At 43.8% G+C, this 21,194-nt stretch overlaps 1 protein-coding gene across 13 annotated transcripts in view; it reads left to right on the top strand.

Annotated features, from left to right (window-relative positions):
* LOC126253413 (broad-complex core protein isoforms 1/2/3/4/5-like) overlaps nucleotides 1-21,194 on the top strand; it is a 492,630-nt gene that overhangs the window by 85,828 nt on the left and 385,608 nt on the right. For all 13 annotated transcript variants that reach the window (XR_007545956.1, XM_049954773.1, XM_049954806.1 and 10 more), the window contains one exon: nucleotides 16,586-16,696. Coding sequence is in view for 12 of the 13 variants with exons in the window: in XM_049954773.1 (XP_049810730.1) it covers nucleotides 16,586-16,696 (111 nt within the window). In the remaining variant the exon portion in view is untranslated. The remainder of the gene's footprint in view (nucleotides 1-16,585; nucleotides 16,697-21,194) is intronic.

Raw genomic sequence — 21,194 nt, 5'->3', positions numbered from 1 at the left:
AAGGCTTCCATGCGATCCTGTCGCAGGAAATGAGTGGTCCTTTGTTGGCTCCGCATTTGCCATATGTGGCTAACACATGGTTAGCTCTTCCATCCCAAGGCCTCACCTTAGTGTCGATGTGGCTCACAAATGATGGTCGTCCACCTCTTGCTGGGCTGCCCACTTTTAGCTGCTCTGCGGCAGACTTTTAACTGTCCCAGCACCCGACCTTCGGTGTTAGGTGACAATGCCTCAACAGTAGCTTTAGTTTTACATTTTCTTTGTGAGGGTGGGTTTTATCATTTGATCTAAGTTTTAGTGCATGCCCTTTGTTCCTCTGTGTCCTCCACCCTAGTGCTTTTAGGGTGGAGGTTGTAACGTGTAGTAGAGTGGCTGGCTTCTCCTTTTTATTCTCATGGTCAGCCAGCTGTAGTAATCTGCTCTCTTGTTTTGATCTCTTCTACATGTTTCTTGCGTCTCCTTGTGGTTTTCTTGTCTGATTTTGCCCATTTTGGTGTTTGTTGCCCTTCTGTCATTCTTGTGGTTTTTTCCTTTCTTCCAGCTGTTTTTTGTATGTCTCGATTATTTTACTCCCACCCTTGTGGAATTGTTTTAATCGGAATGAGGGACTGATGATGTAGCATTTTGGTCCCTCCCCCCCTCTTTTAAACCAACCAACCAACCAACCAACCTCTGTTACTTGTTTCACATATATCTCTCTATGGACTGTCTATGACATGGCCACTGTGGAACTTGCATTGGCTCTTGAAGGAATTTCCTTATTTCTGTATTTAGAGTTTACAAATGGAGCTTCATATACTTTTACTGAGCAGTCTGTCAGTTCGAAAAGTGAAGTTGCATTTGGATTTACTACAGGTACTTAACTAAGCCGAACAGATAGGTTTCCTCATGTATCATCATCTTCATTCATCAATGCAATTATCTTCTGGACTCCTGCTTTCTTTTCTTCATGGTTTACTGAGCACATAAGTGTCTGAAACACTAAATGCGAACCACAATGAATGTTGAATTGTTGACAAAACAATATATGCTAATGCCTTCCTCTGGTATTTTAGGAGCTTCTCTTGATAAAGAATGTGGCAGTATTCTTCCACCCAAGAGAATTTCAATTTGATTGTAAACCAGCAGGTATTGCAAACGTCATCATTATATCCCACAAGCTATTGTAACATCGTCTTGTTGCCTGGAAGTCCATGTATGGAAACCCATATGTGACAAATCCTATTTGCTGTTATTGTTAACAACCGAGTGTTTTACAGGGCCAGTTTCTAATAATGGCTAATCAATTGGAAGCGTGCCTGTCCTTATAATCGCTCCACTACTGATAATTTGGTTCACCTGGATTTCATCATCCGGACAGCCTTTGCTTGCCGTCAGCACCTCAGTGCTGTCTTTCTAGACCAACAGAAGGCTTATAATATGACATGGCATCACAAAATCCTTACTACGTTACTTGAGTGGGCTGTCTGGGGTCCACTCCTGATTTTTGTCAAGAACTTCTTGTTGCACCGTGCATTCCAGGTTCAAGTGGGCACTTATTCACTCAGTAAGACCCCCCTCCCCCAATCTCCCAGAGATTGGGGTCCTGCAGGGCTGTGTACTGAGTGTCCTGCTCTGTCTGGTAGCCATCAGCAGTTGTGGGGTCTTCGGTAGCACCCTCCTTATATGCCAATGATTTTTGGTTTTATTACTGCTCCTCTAGTATGAGTGTTGATGAGTGTCATGTACAGGCACCATATGAAAGGCACAGTCATGGGCTCTCACCCATGGTTTCGATTTTCAGCTGCCAAGATGTGTGTCATGCACTTCTGTTGCCACTGTACTGCCCACCCACATCCAAGGCTTTACCTAGACAATCTGTTACTTCTTGTAATTGAGACGTACCGCTTTTTGGGACTGGTCTTCTATTCCCAGCTGATGTGGCTTCCCCACCTTTGCCAACTTAAGTGAAAGTGCTGGCGACACCTCAGTATACTTGGCTTCTTCAGTAACACTAGCTGGGGTGCAGATCACTCTACCCTTCTGCAGCTTTACAAAACCCTGATTCTGTCCCGTTTTGATTATGGGATTCTTGCATATGGTTCAGTGTCACCCTCAGCATTGTAGATGCTGGGCACCATTCGTCATTGTGGGGTCTGACTTGTGACAGGAACCTATCGAACTAACCCTGTGAATATCCTACTAGTTGGGGCTGGAATCCCTCCATTGTCTACCAGGCACCGACAATAGTGCTGAATTATGCTATACATGTTCGTAGCTTCCCAGGAAACCCCAACTACCGTGTCCTTTTCCCTGGAAGGGATCTCCACCTCCCACAACAGCAACCCAGAGGTGGGTTTATAATTGCTGCACACCTCTAGTGTGCCTGCTCAGAACTGCAGCTACCTCTACTGTTACCTCTTGTCAGGGAAACATCACATCTGCCCCCTGGCTTATGCCCAGACCTCGGATTTGTCCCGAAGTCTCCTTTAGTACAAAAGATTCTGCTGACCCCATGGTTTTTCGCCACCTGTTCTTGGCTGCCCTTGAGACGTGTCCGGGTTTGGAAGTGGTATTCACCAATGGCTCAACAGCCAATGTCCATTAAACTAGCCCTTAGTCACGTTTGTTCTTGCAAGGGCAAGAATATCCTAATCTGTAGTGATTCCCTTAGCAGCCTTCAGGATGCAGACTAATGCTTTGCTCCTTACCCACTGCTTACGGCTATCCAGGATCTAGTCTTTGACCTCCATCAATCTGGATGACCGGTCATTTTTGTTTGGACCCTCGGTCATGTTGGGGTTTCAGGAAATGAACGAGCTGACGGGTTGGCCAAGCTGGCCACCAGGATACCAATTCTATCCCAGAACTAGACCTTCAGTTGTTAGCCTGCCTTGATCTTCCCAAACAAACCAAGGACAATTAAGGAGAACACAGCTACGTGGCATTCTTCCCTGTGTGCTTTTCTCAGGGAAGCAACTAACTTCTGTCGACTCTGCATTGGCCACAATTGGCTGACCCATAGTCACATTATCTGACGTGAGAATTCCCCTCACTACTGACATGGAGCCTGCCTGACGTTGGCCCACTTTCTCCTAGACTGTCCTAATCTGTCCTGGTATCCTAATCTTCTTGACACACTACCTCTGGTGCTAGCAGATGACGCCAAAGTGGCTGCCCAGGTGTTGCATTTTGCCCACGAAAGTGGTTTCTGTTCATTCATGTAAGGTAGGGCGTTTTGACTTCATTGACCGCTTGAGGGGTTGGTGAAGCACCCATCTTGTGCTTGACCCCCTCCCCCCACCCCACCCCCACCCCTGGGCAGCACTCGTTTGGAGGCTCAGCCTGGCATCTACCCTTCCCTCCTTTTTATTCTCTTTATTCTTTTTTTCATTTCTCGATTTTAATGTTTTTTCTTGACTGGTCTTTTAATGTCTTGTCTGTGCTGTCTTTTTTTCTGGGCTTTTATCTCTGGTTCTTTTTAATTATGCTACTTATGCCTAGACTTTCCAGGATTTGCCTCTTGCCTCCTTCGTTTGATGACCACTTGTGGTTTACCACTTATTGGATAAAGGGACTGATGACTTTGCAGTTTAGTCCCTTTCACTCCAAACCAACCAGAAAACCTTTCCTGAAACCATAATCCTGATCCGTAGACATACGAGGCGTGTTTTTTAAATAAGTACCGTTTTGAAATTAAAAAAATACGTGCTAAGATATCTCAATAATTTTATTTTTACATGAAAGACTGTACCTTAATTTACTTTTCTACATAATTTCCGTCAATATTGAGGCACTTGTCGTAACATTGTACCAGATTTGCATACCCTCCTTATAGAAGTCTGCCGCCTGACTTGTTAACCACTGCATCACCACTGTTTTGACCGTGCAGGTGTTTCTTCAAGTGCAGGAACAGATGGTAGTCACTGGGTGCAAGATCGGGGCTGTACGGAGGATGATCTACAGTTTCCCATAAAAAAATTGTGATGAGATCTTTGGTCTGACTCGCCACATGCGGACGGGCATTGTCTTGCAGTAAAACGATGCCCTTGCTCAACCCCCATGGACTGTTGCTTTGATTCTGGTGTGACATAGGCCACCCATGTTTCATCGCCCATAACAGTTGGCTTAAGAAATCATCACCATTGTTGTGGTACCGCTCAAGGAAAGTCAATGCACTGCCTAAATTTTGGTTTTGTGCACATCCGTCAACATTTTCGGTACCCAACGTGCGCACAATTTTCGCTAATTCAAGTGCTCGGTTACAATGCCATACAAAACACTATGAGAAACATTAGGAAAGTCATTCCGCAAGGAGGAAATTGTAAAGCATCTGTTTTCTCTCACCTTATTGTCCACTTCCTGCACCAAACTTTCATTAATGACCGTAGGACGCCCGCTCTGTTGTTCATCGTGCACATTTGTGCAGCCATCTTTAAATGCTCTCACCCACTTTCTTACTATTCCATCACTCATACTATTTTCTTCGTAAACTGCACAGATCTCACGATAAATATTGATCGCTTTTAGGCCTATAGCACTAAGAAATCTTATAACAACCCGTACTTCACAGTCAGCGGGACTCACAATTATCGGAGGCATCTTAAACACTCAGTATACAACGTAAAAAAGGAAGAATCATACTGTAATGGTGTCAGTGCGTAGATTAAGGTACAGGCTTTCATGTAAAAATAAAATATCTTCAAACGTCTTTTTTTAATTTCAAAATGGTACTTACTTAAAAAACACGCCTCGTATCTTTGATCTTTGAGCCAAAGGCTCTGAAAAGGATATTCTGATAAATGAAGGATTGATTTCAAGTTCTGTTGCACCATAAAGCATGTTGCTAATCTTGCTACTCCACTTCAAACAACGGAAAATCCAGTATGGAATGTAACAATCTTTTTGTTGTGCCTATCTGTGACTCAGCATCTCAACTATATTGTGAGTAGCAACTATCGACTGTTACTGTTCTGCTTGTAATTAATCAAAGTTTTTCCATGCAACTGTTTGATCAAGTAAAGCAATGGTAGCCCATTAGCATGGAGAGCACAAACCAACCAGATGATTTTACCATTCAGCATTGTTCTGACCCAGTGCATGACAGTTCCTTCCCAACCAGTGTTAAAATTCATTGAACCACCACCAATAGCCTGAAAAACTTTTATCAATGCTGGTTTCTTTAAAAAAATCCACAACATGCTTAGCAATAACTTCAGCAGGTTACCTTTTCAGTTTCCTTCTCTGGAGTAGAGTGTCAAAGGTACCTTCCACCTGGTTCACTGCAAAGAGTGTAATGCTCTTCTTTCATAGTACTTGGAAACAGATGACTTAAATTATCTGATTGTAACACAACTTACGTGGAATCTTGGCATCAATCAAAGAAGATACATTCAATCTTGCCTATCCCACACTGAGCATGACATTCTTCATCAAGTGATTTCATGACTTTTTTGGGCTCTTTTTACTTTATTGTGATCAACCACAAGCCTCCTGTCTCCATCAGTAATTAATCCAGCATCCAAATGTGCATCTCTTCCTATGGCAGCTGTAGCGCATAGACTGACACCATACGTAATACTTTGCAATGCAACATTGCACAGTTGTAATGTGTTATACTGAATTGTACTTCTTGTGCAGAATCATCACATGATATCTGCATAGGATCTTCAAAATCTTCATCTTTAAAATCAGTTGTGTCTTCATCTTCTTCAGAGAAAATAATTTCTTTTGGTTGTAATGTTAACTCTTCCTTCCAATTCTGCATATATTCAGAAATTCTTCTTATTTCATCTTCTTGTCTCTTCTGATTATTAATTCGTCTACTGTGCTTATATAGATCCAGTAATCCAATTTGATGCTGACCAACAGACTCACCCTTCTCTCTTGGACCTTTAATAGATATTAGTACTTTCACAGGGATCTTCATATCAGTAGAACAAGAACAGCAATAACAGGAGATGTGCACTTCTTGTTTACAGCCAGAACCACATGGACATGGGCCCCCAAATTCTGAATGTAGTAACACTGTTCACGTTCACGTCGCACTTCACTTAGCGTAGACCGGGACTGTGTCCTAGGCATGCCCGATGTTGACTGAATGGGCACGGCCCGTGCTGCTGGAGTTGTTGTTGTTCTTGTTCTTGTTGTTACGCCGGCAGAGGTCACGTCCGAATTCTCGCGTGCCCTCTGGTGGACGGGACTCTACTTGCGGCAACTACCGCCCGTGACGCGCCGTGCCAATGTGCGCCTCCCGCGATCTTTCTGGTGGCTACTACACTCCTCCTCCTTCGGGGGGTGAAGCCACTGTGATCCACTGCGTCGGAAGGTGGAGCGTCGGGCAGGAGCGACGACCTCCACATCCATTGGATGGCCGGAGTCGAGGGGATCTGCCAACCCTCGAGCTGGAACCTTTGAATACGGCTGGAAGTGACCCACACGAAGAGGCCCCCGTCGTCCCACAACCGGAGCTCGGGACAGAACGGGTGACAAGCTGTCGAACTCCGGATCCAGTTCCACCTCAGGAGGGGCAAGACCCAGTGGCGGGGACGAAGGGGAAGGGACGACCACAGGTGAACTAGCCCCCTGAGAAACCGAGCCTGCTAGGGGGGCCGGCTCTAGCTGGGGCATCTCGAATGATGGCGATGCCAGTGCTGGAGCTACTGGAGGCTGCCAAGGCTGAGAACCATCGCAGTGCGGCAGAGTCACAGCGGGGAGAGGAGGTAACGTCCCCTGTGAAACCAAGACAGGTGCCGGCAATGGGGAAGCCGGTGTCCGAGAGGTCGGAGGGTGGGTGCCCGAATGTGGACGTAGCCGATTTTGGTGACGACGTACCACCCGATCCCCCGCCTGCATGGTATAGAGCCGGCGGCCATTGCGGCGCAGGACCACCGCCGGTATCCAACGTGGATTGCGACCAAACCCACGGGCCCAGACTGACATACCCAGTGGAAAACCAGGTACTCCGTTTTGTGAAGACTGGCGAGGACCAGGCCGGAGGAGGTGCAGCAGAGTCCGAGGTTGACGCCCATGGAGGAGCTCTGCGGGGCTGCGGTCACCCATTGGTGTGGTCCGGTATGCCGTCAAGAAAAACGTCAAGGCTTCCTCTGCAGGAAATTCGTGCACATACTTTTTCATCTGCATCTTAAATGTGCGCACCATGCGCTCGGCTTCCCCATTCGATTGTGGATGGAAGGGGGGAGAGCAAACGTGCCGAATACCGAAGCGTCTACAAAAATCCTGGAAGGTCTGCGAAATAAACTGCGGTCCATTGTCTGAGACCAGGGTGATTGGCAGACCTTCCACAGAAAAGATTTTTGCTAGTGCCTGGATTGCAACTTCTGAAGTGGTTGAGGAGCAGCGAACCACATATGGGAATCGGGAATAAGCATCAATGACAATGAGCCAAAAGCCATTGAGAAACGGGCCCGCAAAATCGATGTGAACACGTTCCCATGCTTGGGTTGCCGGCGGCCATGAAGAGAACGCTGCCCTGGGAGATGCTTGTTGGCTCGCACACTGGGAGCATGCGGCCACCAAGTGCTCAATTTCTCTGTCAATACCGGGCCAGTACACATGTCTGCGAGCCAAGGTTTTAGTACGAGAAACCCCCCAGTGCCCCGCATGTAATAACGTGAGGACCTCCCTTCGGAAACCTGCAGGAACAACCACTCGAGGAGCTGTATCATCGGTAGCCAGAAGGAGAACTCCTTCCAAGACCGAGAGGCGGTCTCGTAGAAGAAAATAATTACGAAGAGGGTCCGAGGCCCGGCCCGGAGGGCGGGAGGACCACCCCTGCTGAATGAGGCGAACTACTTGCCGGAGAACTGGGTCAGCCGCCGTTTCTCTGTCGACTCTAGAACTAGTGATCGGAAAGCCATCAACTGCTTGGCGGGATGCCACATCCAAATGAAAACACATAATCTCCTCTCGGTCGAACGTAGGATCCGGGCCCACCGGAAGACGGGAAAGAGCATCAGCGTTGGCATGCTGTCCTGTAGGGCGAAAATGAATGTCATAATGGTACTTAGAGAGGAACAAGGCCCAGCGCTGTAGTCTGTGGGCCGCCCTATCCGGAATCTGAGAGGCGGGGCCAAATAACGATATTAACGGCTTATGGTCAGTGATTAACTGAAACTTCGTGCCGTACAAGAAAGGGTGAAACTTGGTAACAGCGTAGACAATGGCCAAAGCCTCTTTTTCCACCTGGGAGTAATGGGCCTGCGCGGGACTAAGCGTTTTAGACGCAAACGCCAGTGGTTGCTCGGAACCGTCGGCGTTGCGATGGGCCAGGACCGCCCCCACCCCATACTGCGAAGCATCTGTAGCCAGGACCAACGGCTTACGGGGATCAAAAGTAGCCAAACAAGGGGCTGAAGTGAGGAGGCCCTTCAACGCGGTGAACGCTCGCTCGCATGCAGGCGACCAATCAAAAGGAACACCTTTGTGCAGAAGGCAGTACAGGGGGTGGGCTATAGTGGAAGCCCTAGGAATGAACCTGTGGTAATAGGCTATCTTGCCTAAAAAAAGCTTGTAACTCTTTCAGTGAAGTGGGCCGAGGAAGGTTGACGATACCTTGGACCAAACTTCCTAGTGGCTGGATGCCATGCCGAGATATGGTGTAGCCCACATACTCAATGGACGGTTGGAAGAAGGTTGACTTATGCAGGTTGCAACGCAAGCCCACAGACCTGAATTTGAGAAAGAGGGTGCGAAGGTTTTGCAAGTGTTCCTCCGTGCTGCGGCCTGTGACAATTATGTCATCCAGGTAATTAATACAATGAGGGATTGTCGACGTGACATGCTCAAGATAACGCTGGAATATTGCCGGGGCACTGGATATTCCAAAAGCCAACCGCTGGTATTAGTAAAGGCCAAACGGGGTGTTGACGACCGCCAGCCGTTTGGAGTCCTCATCAAGTGGTATCTGATGATAAGCCTCCGACAGATCGATTTTCGAAAAATATTGGCCTCCCGCCACGGCGGAGAACAATTCATCAGCACGAGGCAAAGGATAGGTGTCCACCACCAATTGGGAATTAATGGTGGCCTTGAAATCGCCACAAAGGCGTAAGTTTCCCGAGGGCTTCTTGACAATAACGAGGGGCGAAGCCCACTCACTGGAAGAAACGGGAAGAATGACCCCTAGGGCTGTCAGCCGGTCGAGCTCTTCCTTTACCTGAGGGCGGAGAGCCAAGGGGATCTGTCTCGCGCGTAGAAAACGCGGCCGAGCCGACGCCTTCAACGTTAAGTGAGCTTCAAAATCGGAAACACGCCCCAGGCCCTCCTCAAAAATATCTGGAAAGTCTGAGATCAAAGATTCCAATGAGTGATAGGGAACGTCGTCGGAGACCAACTGTATGGTGTCAGCAATAGAAAAACCGAAAGCTTGAAAGGCATCCAGGCCAAAAAGGTTAGCGGAGCTCGCATCACTGACAACAATAAAAGTAATAGGCCGAGTGACTGATTTGTAAGTCACGTCGGTAGTGAATTGACCCAGTAGGGGAATGAACTGTTTACCATAACCGCGTAGACGCCGGTAAACTGGCGCCAACGGGGGCGATCCAAGGTCAGAATAAGTTTGTGCATTCAACAACGAAACTGCCGCGCCCGTATCTACTTGCAGTTGTAACCGGCGCGACCGAACCGACACCTCGATAAAGAGTTTGTGGGCCGATGCGTCGGGAGCCTGGCCCGATGAAACTTCCTGAATGTCAACGTCCATGTCCGCTATACTTGCTTCCTTCGATGCTTTGGAGGCTGAGCGGCAAACCTTAGCAATGTGACCTTTTTTATTACATTTGCGACAAACGGCCCAACGCTGGGGGCACTCTGACCGATCGTGATGTTTATAGCACGATGCACAGGACGGCAACAGGGGCCGGCGGCCGGAATTTTGTACCGCTCGCACGTCGTCCACCCCGGACACAGTGGACGCGGCCGCGCCACCCTGAACCTCCGCGACGTCGCACCACGCTTCCAGCTGTTGACCTGCCGCGTGAGAGACTTCATACGATTGAGCGATGGACAGAACTTCCTCGAGGGAAGGGTCTTCTAACTGCAGGGCCCGTTGCCGGACCTCCCTATCAGGGGCCGAACGAACAATGACGTCGCGTACCATAACGTGGGCATACGACTCTCGCGACTGCTCCGTGACAAAATGACACTGGCGACTAAGACCGTGCAGGGTTGCGGCCCACGCCCGGTAAGACTGATGGGGCTGTTTCTTGCATTGATAGAACTCGACCCTAGCCGCCACAACATGCGTGCGGCGGCGATAATATGAAGACAGCAACGAACACAATGCGTCAAAAGACAAGGCCGAGGGTTCCTGCAACGGCGCTAGCTGCCGCAAAACTTGATACAGCGAGGGAGAAATCCAAGACAAGAAGAGAGCACGACATACCTCCGCATTGGCAACATGAAACGCCTGGAAATGCTGCCGAAGGCGATGTTCATATGCGTCCCAATCCTCCGCCGTCTCGTCATACGGGGGAAAGGGAGGAGGGAACTGCGCTGGAGCAGACGGCGTGGAGAGCAACGCCGGAAGCACTTGTTTCATGGTGGCCATGAGTTCCGTCTGCTGCGCAACCAAAACTCGCACCAAATCCTCCATGCCATGGAGAAACTGCGAAACCGGAACAACAACGCAACACGCGAAAGAACGACCCTACTCGTCGCCAATTGTGTAGTAACACTGTTCACGTTCACGTCGCACTTCACTTAGCGTAGACCGGGACTGTGTCCTAGGCATGCCCGATGTTGACTGAATGGGCACGGCCCGTGCTGCTGGAGTTGTTGTTGTTCTTGTTCTTGTTGTTACGCCGGCAGAGGTCACGTCCGAATTCTCGCGTGCCCTCTGGTGGACGGGACTCTACTTGCGGCAACTACCGCCCGTGACGCGCCGTGCCAATGTGCGCCTCCCGCGATCTTTCTGGTGGCTACTACACTGAACATAGCTTAATCCCACACTTGCAATTGAGGATGTCAAAGAGATTGTCTAGTGTTGCTATGAAAGGCTCTTTTGATTCTAGTTTTCCTCTGTCAAGTGATATACCTATGACCTTTTCCCAGTTTTCTTCAGGTCTGTGACTGTTGAATTAAAAATGGCTCTGCAAAACTACTGTTTGCTAGCCCCCATGTTTCAAGCACTTTGGGTACATACATATCAGTTGCAAAAGTGACTGCTGGGTAATTTCTGATATTCTCTCCACTCTGCTTTCTTAGCAGAAGCCCATATCTTAGAACAGAACACAGAGTTGGGAGTTCAGAAGGCAGCATTTATCGATCAGTTCCACTGAAGGTAGTTGCCAGTATTGTCTTCCGTTTACTAACCATGGTTCCAAATTTTTGTATTTAGCAAGTGCAAGAAACTATTTGTGCCTGGAAAAAGAAAGGCGAGAAAATGTCGCCATTTGTATGATATTAATAAAAACACAATCTGTTGCAAGTGAGTACTAATACTTTAAAAACTTTTATGAGTGGGATAAAAAAGTTTTCAGACTTTATAGTTATCATGAGAGCAGAAGTACAGACAGAAATAATAATAATAATAATAATAAGACACTTCTTGAAAGAAGACAGTTTTCAAGCAAAACACAACTTTTATGAGCCGTCTTTCTCATTTTTTGAAAAATGAAGTCAAAGTATTTAATATGCCCTGCTGCTACAAAAGAATTACAGAATCTGATAAATAACAGCAAATCACAGTACAAGGTAATGGATTTTTATGCAAAAATAAGACAAAATGTAAAGACTGATTCTTTGGTAGGAAACTTATAATTTGTACTAGAAATCACATGGCTCATATGTTAGTACAATTTTACGAACGGAACAGTTTGACCTTTACAAATTCATCCAGAAGGAAACTATTAGAAAATTGACTTAGCAAGGACCAGTTGAACTAAAAATGAAATTAAGTGAATCTTATCAAGTGGCATTTAATATATGTCTAGTATAATATTACACAGGAAAACATTTTTTAACAGTACATATACAAATATTTAACACTCAGAAAATCCATAATTATTAGTTAATTATATTTGCAGTATTTACAAAGCAGAGAAGGGCATAGGCATATATCCAACAGCTGAGTACATTCAGTTGATGTCTTTGTTGCCATCAGGAACTCCTTCAGGTTGCCAGGACATGATTGTTTTAAGCATGCACATCTGATATGCTAAATAGTTTGTCATTTTGCATCAGTCAGAGCTGTACGATGTTGGTAATCCCCATTTGTACATTGAGTCAACACATTTTCCTTAATCTGTTGAGTGCAGACCAGATCATTTGATGCTCTTCAAAATCTGGTGGCTTGGGCAAGATGCTTGGCATCTTAGCTGTTCTGGGGTATCATTGTTCTGCCATAATCCTGCCCATCAGCCTGTAACTGTTACTCCATTGTCCATGAAATATTTTGCGCATTGTAGAGGTGTATGACAAGTGAAGTCTGCTTTTATTGAGTGCATGACTGTCCTCAGATGCAGGGAGATAAAGATGACCAGATGGTTTACAGAGCAGATTCTCACCATAAAAATGGAGATGTTATATTACTGAGGATGTGCAGCCAGAAAGTTGGAGTATTTCTGGGTGTTCCTGTGACAATGCCCATAGTCTGGTTGAGCTACATGTTGATGATCCTGACTGCAGCACAATATTCTGCAACATGGCCACTGTAAGAGCATAAGCTCTTAATGTTGGAACTGATGTAGCAGAAGTTCTTAATGTTGGAGCTGATGTAGCCCATATTGTGCCACAAAGTTTCTTCAGGATGTTATTTCTTGTCTTCATCTTAGCAGCACTTGAAAACTGAGTGTCATGTAAGAGTGATCCCTACAAAACATGGACTTCTGTTACACCTCAGCTGTTTTTCTTCAAAATATGCCTTTATTTCCCCGTTGGCGAACTTATTGTTAAGGTAGAAACTGGTGACTTTGTTTTGGCAGCGGTTGCCTGTAACTTCCAGTTACAGAAGTATTAGCCAACAATTTGTAGATCTCCAGTCAAGACAGACTCAATAATGACCAGGTCTCTCTGGCTTGCAGCAAGAGCCCAGTTGTCAACAATCCAAATTTCCTTGATGTTGCCGGCCGGTGTGGCCGAGTGGTTCTAGGCGCTTCAGTCTAGAACCGCGCGACCGCTATGCTCGCAGGTTCGAATCCTGCCTCGGGCCTGGATGTGTGTGATGTCCTTAGGTTAGTTAGGTTTAAGTAGTTCTAAGTTCTAGGGGACTGATGACCCCAGATATAAGTCCCATAGTGCTCAGAGCCATTTTTATCCTTGATGTTGCATAACTGCTGTCTACTATATTCAGGGAAAACTTAACAGGAACTAGCATTGATCTTTGTGAAAGGTCATTATTAAACTTCATTATATGACTCATTGCTCACTAGAAATTGGAAGCTTCTGTTGCTTAACATAGTGTTGACGAGGTTTCCAGTTTTAAGACGTGATATGATTTGTAAAAGTTTGAACATTACCCCTCACCTTCACACAGTACCATAAGCCACTGTCAGATCTATAAAAATAAAAGTTTCTATCGAGAGAAGTTGCTCAGTGCAGCTGCAGTTCAGATGGAATCTTTCCTCTTCAGCAGGAAGGTTTTGGAAAATTTTGTGGCTGATTCCAGTATACATTATTCTTTCCAAAAGTGTATATACGGTGCTAAGTAAAGCAGTGGTTCAGTCTTGGACATAATTTCCACTGTGGATTAGAAATTCTGAGTGGATGCCATCAAAACCAGGTGCCTTGCCTGCTTCCATCTCTTTGAGAGCTGTTATTATTTCGCTGCTGCTGAATGGCCTGGAGTAATATCATTCAGAATTACAGGCTAATTTGAGGGCCTTGACTTTAATTCTGTTTGCTTGAATCTGATTAGTTTTAGAGGTGGACACAATGTTATTTGCTACTTGCTTGATGATAACAGTCTCCTTTGTGCGGTCTGATGGGTTACCACCTCCAAGCTTTCTCAGCAAGGACCAGGCTTTTCTAGTTGAGATGAGGAAGTCTAAGGCCTCTACTATTTCAGTCGCCTGCAAGTGGCAAGCTGCTTCGATGCTGTGCAAGAGTTCATCAGCTGTTTCACAGTCATTGTAGTCAGAAACCTTTTTGTATAGAGTTTTGCACTTTTTTGTCCATCAAGATACATATTTCTTACGGAAGTCTCTTGGTATGCATTTCTTTGCTATGCAAAGCACAGCTCCAGTGAACCTGTTCTAGTTTGTGGTTACTGGTGGGATCCATCTCACACGTTAGTCCAGATTTTCAGGAAATGCGGGCCAGTTCGATCTAGGTCTGGGGAATGATCTTACGACAGATATTCCTGTAACTGAACAATGATTCCTGTGTAAGTTGTCTGGGACTTTCCTTGATCCTGGTAATGGCAGGCCTTTATTGTCAGAGGACACGAAACAAAAACATAAATCAGGGTTGTGATCTGTTTTCTAGGCACTGGATAGGATGTACACTGATCTTTAGCATCAAAAAGCAGATGGAGGTTGTGTCCTTCAGATCAGCCAAGCAGTGTGTCCCCAGTTTCATCATTAAATTTGTATTTCCATATAGTCCATGACTGCTGTCTAAACCCCCCCCCCCTCCCCCTCCAAGTACACCATAGGGTTGTCTTGAGTTTTTAGTACATGTGTATTCACAACAGTTACTTTCCTAGTTCTGATGATGACTTCATTGTATTATTTATGGTACTGATAGAGACACTGCAGGCTTTATCTATATTGTTACAGATGTATGTCACTACACCATAAACCTTGTTGTATGTAGCTCCAAGTAAATCAAGTCTAGGTATTTTACCTCTTGAAATAAGTCACTCTTCAATTTCTACATGAGTTTCCTGGATGATTACCAAAACAGTTTTGTTTGCATGTAGGATCTTATGTTGCATTTGGCATTTGGCTCTGTTAATGCCTTTGGTGGTCAGTTGGCACTTTGACACTGGTATTGAATTTTATGCACAAGTGGCTCTTAAAAGAGCCATTGCTCTGCCTATTCATATCAGCCTTGTGTGAGATGATATGATATGATGTATATCAGGAGATCATTAGGATTGTCTGGTGCCTGTATTGTTGTGACTCATTTGAAACCATTCAGGGGACATGTACAGCTTAAGGCATGCTGTGGAGAGAACTAGAATAGCATGTAAAGGTTGTAAACTGATTTAATTTCAAGTGACCATAGACTAGTAATATGGAGAGTGAAAACAGATACAAACTTAGGAAGAAGCACACCTGTTATGAAGGGAGTCAGAAATATAGTGTGACAGTCCAAATAGTTACAATACTGGATTAATAAAAACTAGAGAAAAGTGAAGGTGATGGTTTTAATGCTTTGGTCACTCTATGTAGTCTCCCACCAATTGAGTACAACACACAGAATGTTCATACAATCAAGTGAAACTGTCAGAAAAGCCTTTCTTTGGGATGTTGTTCAACTTGCATGTCACATTGGCTTGAATGTCAGCTATGTAGTTATGTCATCAAAGCCTGTTGAATTTTTGTACATTTATTGCTTTTTTGCTAGGTTTGTGCTGATAACACCAGAGCTTGTCATTTTTTCCAGAAAATAAATGTCCGTGTTTTCCATTTCAATCAAGTCACAGCTGAAATCCACTTGCGTTTTTTTTTTTTTTTTTTTTTTTTTTGATAAGTCAGGGCATGCAGGACAGACTTTGCACACATTTTTCTCTCCTTCAAAACATTCTGAAGAAGGTTCTGAACACTTAATTTAGAGATGTTGCTACATTGTGATTTGTAGCACAACAACAATGTTGACACACTAAAGCCACACATCTGCTGTTTAACACTGCTTACTGACAGTTCACTGGCTGAGTGTGCAGTTGTTAGTTCAAGCCGCAACTGTAGTTGCTGCGCTGAAGTCGCTTATGTTGTAGGAAATAAATCAGTCACAGTTTCTTCCTGCTTGACACAATTACTTCAATAAAATAGGTAGGTGTAAAGTTGCAAAGTGACATGAAATGGAACGAGTATGTAAGATCAGTTGTAGGGAAGGTGAATGTTCGAATTCAGTTTATTAAAAGAATTCTAGAAAAAGTACAGCACATCTATAAAGGAGGCCATGTATAGAAAACTTGTGTGTGACCCATTCTTGAGTACTGTTTGCATGTTTGAGACCCCCACGAGGTTGATTTAAAGGAAGATGTACTGCTAGATTTGTTGCCAGTAGGTTCAGTCAACACATGAATGTTACGTAAATGCTATGCGAACTTAAACTGGAATTCCTGGAGGGAAGAAAACATTCCTTTTTTATGAAACACTATTGAGAAAGTTAAGGGAACTGAGATTTGCAACAGACTGCAGAATCGTCCTACTGCCACCAGCATATTTAATGTAAGGACTGCAAAGACATAAGAGGAATCAGGGCTCATACAAAAAAGAATATGTAGTCATTATTTCCCTCGCTCGATTTGCATGTGGGACAGGAAAGGGAATGACGAGCAGTAATAATGAGGTACCTCTGCCATGCACAATATGGTGAGTTGTGGAGTATGTATGTAGATGTAGACATACGTGCAGAAGTAGATTCATACCATAAATGTCAGTTTTCTGCTAGTTTTTGTATTTGGTGTTTGTTTCAGAATCGAGAGCCAGATAGAACACCTTGCACAACTCCTCGACCATCACCTCATCGGCAACCAGGGTCTCACATTCGTGTATCAGATGTCAGATCTGAGGCACACTTATCAGAAGTGAGTGCAGCATATCACAAAAATGTATATTAAGATCATATATTTTATTTTTTGTGGGCTACAAATACAGGATGTATCTGTTAAATAAAGATTATGAGCAGTTCCAATCAAGGAACCAACACTTCATTCAGTTGCATGGTGCTTGTAGGATATGACATGGTCAGAACTTAGTTTTCATTTTGTGGTAATAAACAGACATATTTGTGGAAAGGAATTTCACGAAAGATATTAGTAACTGCACGTGTCTATTTCCATGATCAGATTGTCGTTGTGAAATGGCAGTGTCAGCAACACTAAACCCATCTGCCTCTCTAGTACGTTTAAGGAAGTGGCCTTTGAATGTACTGTCTACTGGGATGGGATTTTATATAGTAGGTGAATAAGATTAATGATTTCATTCCTAAGATTCATTTACTTGTTGCCACTCGTATGCTTTTGTGGATTTAACTGTTCATTACATTCTCAAAATCTGGCATAGATTCTACTCCAAATTTTTGTTGCTTATTGCAATCTCCCTAATTCTTTCTAACACATTCTGCTGGTTGGAAGCTCAACAATGATTAATAATAGGAGTTCGCTCTCTGTTGTTAATTTCAACTAACTGCTCATAAACTTTTTATTTTAATCAAGTCCAGTTACCAGTCTACAAACTGTCAAGTTTAATAATAGTTTTTAAATAATTTAGCTGTAACTTCTTTAGTGTGATACTGCTTTTGGCCTTTCTTAGTGAATACAGGGTTTTCATAATGGTTCTTTGATGCTCAAATCCTGTGTAAAATCCCATTTAACCTTGACAGTAGGAAGTGTAAGCAACCATTTCTCCTAGTTTTGCTACTATGATACTGTGTGTCAAATCTTTATGCCCATTGTTTTTGGACATAAATCACAAGTTTTCATCACTGCTCACACATTTTGGCTATGCCATTGAACATGCAGTATTCGTGTAGCTTCTAAAACATTCCTTTGGTCCAAAGCGAGAATAGCTTATGTTATTTGATCAGTTCTTCCAATTCCTTCTGTGGGATACATAAACTCCTATGGTCTGACATGGGAATGACTCTTCAAATCCAGACATCCTGCTCTTTTAGGTACTGTGTAAAGATCTTTGTCTCATCCCCCCCCCCCCCCCCCCGTTTTTTTTTTTTTTTTTTCTTTCCTCTCTCTCACCTTCAAGATTGGATCAACATCCTGCTTTGCCTTGATGTTTACCAATAAATTTTGTATTTACTTTTCTTGAAACTGACCTGTAATTCCTTCAGAATGCGCTGCACTCTTCATGGTGTCCCGAGTGTACTAGTTCTTATATTACCTGCGATTACCCATATTCCATCTGATTTATTGTTTGTATTGTGTCAAGTTAACTTTTCACCCATTAAAATGGCTTTTGCCAATCGCCAACGTTCTACAAAGACATTTGAAATTTCTGTAAAACACAACCTAGAGGTATTTGGTACCATCTAATATCCTTATTCTTGTTGGATCCAGCTGCCACTCTACTTAATTAGGAAACCAAAAATAATTCTAATTGTACTTGGGTACAGGAGTGCTGTTTTCAGGCTGTTATTTTATAAAATTTTATTTTAATATGCTCTAAAAGTATTGGAGAGACTGGGAAATGCATCTTGATCCTAGGCTCGATGAAAGGAAAATCCTGATGCTCGCTTCCATGACCTAGAGGGGGGAGGACGACATTTGTGAAAACAAATGGCTAACGAGCACAGGGACTGAAAGATTCCGGGGATAAGGAATCCTACTAACCAAGTGCCAACAGCCACGTTGAGGGGTGGATGAGCCAGTAGAGACCTAGGTCTCCTGCTAGGTATTGAAAGGAGAAATCCTTCCTGCAGGCTGAAGAATTCTTCACAAGTCAACAGCATGGGATGGGGAAGGCAAGGGGAAATCACTACATTAAAGATCTGCAGGATATCCCAAGAAACAACTGTTTAGTTTCACTTGAATAATTAATATGAAGCATATTTTTGTTAAAGATTCTGGAATAGTCCTCCATTCGGATCTTCAGGAGGGGACTAAACCAAACAAGACAGAAAGAATTTACAGTTCAAGTGTACATGCAGACATCAACTTGTGATGAAGAAGAGCAATGAGATAAAAAGTGCTGTAAATAGAGTTGAAGGACAAGACAACCTTATCATTACGGGAAATTGGAATGCATCAGTTGGAGAAGGAAGAGGGATTGGGTAAAGAAATGAATGGGGAGATAGATTAGTAGAATACTAAGATGTGTAGAATACTGAGATGTAAAACATGGTTGAAGGAAGGAATCAGGAGTAGAGTTTAACATACTATCCACTGTGTGTTCATTAGAGACAGAGCACAAGCTCAGATTATAAAAGAATAGTGAAGAAAAGTTGTGCACATTTCAAAGGAACTGTCCCAGCATTTGCCTGTAGTGATTTAGGAAAATCATGGAAAACATAAATCTGGATTGCAGGACAGGAATTTGAACAAACATCCTCCCCAGTCGTGAGTCCAGCATGCTACTCACTGTGCAATCCCAATCAGTTTGTGGTTTCAACACCATCCATGGGGAAGGTATACATGGAAGGCTCTTGGAGATAGGAGGAGATACAAGATACCAGATAAACTTCGTTCTAGTTGGATGTAGGTTCCAGAATCAAGCAAGAAACTGTAAAAGCTGCCCAGGTCCAGACATCAATAGTGAGTATAACATAGTGATAGGTGCATGTGATCTGAAACTTAAAAAAACTGAAGGAAAAAACTTTGAGGAATGGGATCTGAATAAACTAAAGAATGATATGATTAGTTCGGTGTACAAGGAACAAACAAACATGGCTACAGTTACATAAAACATCGGACATGTTGAAGGAAGATGGGAATCCTTGAAAAGTATTATCTGAACAGCAAATAAAGTTGTTGGAAGACAGAGGGCAAGGCATTAAAAAGAATTGATCACTGAAGCATAATAACAAAAATAAATTTAAGATGTAAGCTGTAACAAGACAACTCAGGTAAAACAAAGTCTATATATAGTGTTGAAGAGTAAAATAAAGCAAGAGTCAAAAGGACTGAACAATAGTTCTTGGAGGAACAGTGCAACGAGCTGAATGAAATGATCAATGTATGGAAGCTGGAATGTGCCTATAAAGCAGTTAAAACAGTCCTTTGAGAATAGACAAGTAAAATGAAGTGGAGTAAAAAATGAAGTTGGAATAGTATTATTTGAGTAGATATTATATGAGTAGAAAGGTGGGAACAGTACCTGGAAAAGCTGTGTGCAGCAAATATTGAAGATCTGCTATTGGAGAACAAAGGGAGTCAATTTGGAAGACAAGAAACATTGCAATTTGGTAGCTAAAACCTGGGAAGCCACAGGAGTTGATAATATACCAACAGAACCCATCAAGAATGCTTTAGAATGGCTATATGAAGAATTGCTCCATCTCGTACAAGTTATATATGAAACCAGGAAGCTCCCAACAGACCGAAAAAAAATGTGTTACTGTTCCAGTACCAAAGAAAGCATCTGCAGATAGATTTGAACCATATAGGACCCTCAGTTAGGTAACACATGGCTCCCAGATCTTGGCACCTATCATTCTAAGGGGGATCAAAGGTAGGTTATATGGAGTGATCATGGATGACCAATTTGGCTTTAGAAGAGGCGTGAGCATATGAGGAGCAATACTCCATTTATGATTAATTCTTGAAAGAAGACTTAGGTCACAAGGACAGAAGAATAGTGCAGAGACCATGTAGAGAAGAGGTGGCTTTGATAAAATATGGAGCACATCAAGAAAGAGGTACTATTAACACTCTCGCTGCTGTGGGCATGTATACATGTCGTGCTATGGCATTCATCAGATGTTGTGGACATTATATGTGCACACTGTGGATTTTTTTTAGTGCTGTGGACATCTGAATGCATCCAGAATTGCCGACCTCTCGTTGCTGCAGATGAGTCAATTACTTATCCTGGTGAATAAAAAAGATTCGAGTATTCATCGTACAACACATACTGATGAGCCAAAGCATTATGACCACTGTCCACCATGACACTGGATGCCATTTGGTGACATTGCGGGCATATGATGCAGTAACAAAAGTATGTAAATGGAGCAGACATGGATGGGGGATCACCCTAACGAAGAAATGGGCTGCAAATGGGGAAATCCATTGAGATAAATGACTTTGACAAAGAGCAGATTATTATTACACAGAGCCTGTGAACGAGTATCTTTGAAAATGGTGAAGCTGGTCAAATGTTGATGTGCTACTATCGTGAACACCTACAGGAAGAGGTATAAGGACACTAAAATTACCCCTAGGCACTACATGATTGGATGTTCATGACTCTTCATGGAATGTGGGGTTCAGAGGCTTGTCTGTCTGTGAAGTAGGATAGATGGTGATCTGTGGCATTTCTGGCGAAAGAGCATAATGTTGGTGCACGCACAAGTGTTTCAGAGCACACTGTTCATTGTACATTGTTGAATATGGAGTTCCGCAGTAGACCACC

Source organism: Schistocerca nitens, chromosome 1 (genome assembly GCF_023898315.1).
Source record: "Schistocerca nitens isolate TAMUIC-IGC-003100 chromosome 1, iqSchNite1.1, whole genome shotgun sequence".
NCBI lineage: Eukaryota > Metazoa > Arthropoda > Insecta > Orthoptera > Acrididae > Schistocerca > Schistocerca nitens.
The sequence above is the reverse complement of the archived record's forward strand: the minus strand, read 5'-3'. Positions and strand labels throughout refer to the sequence as shown.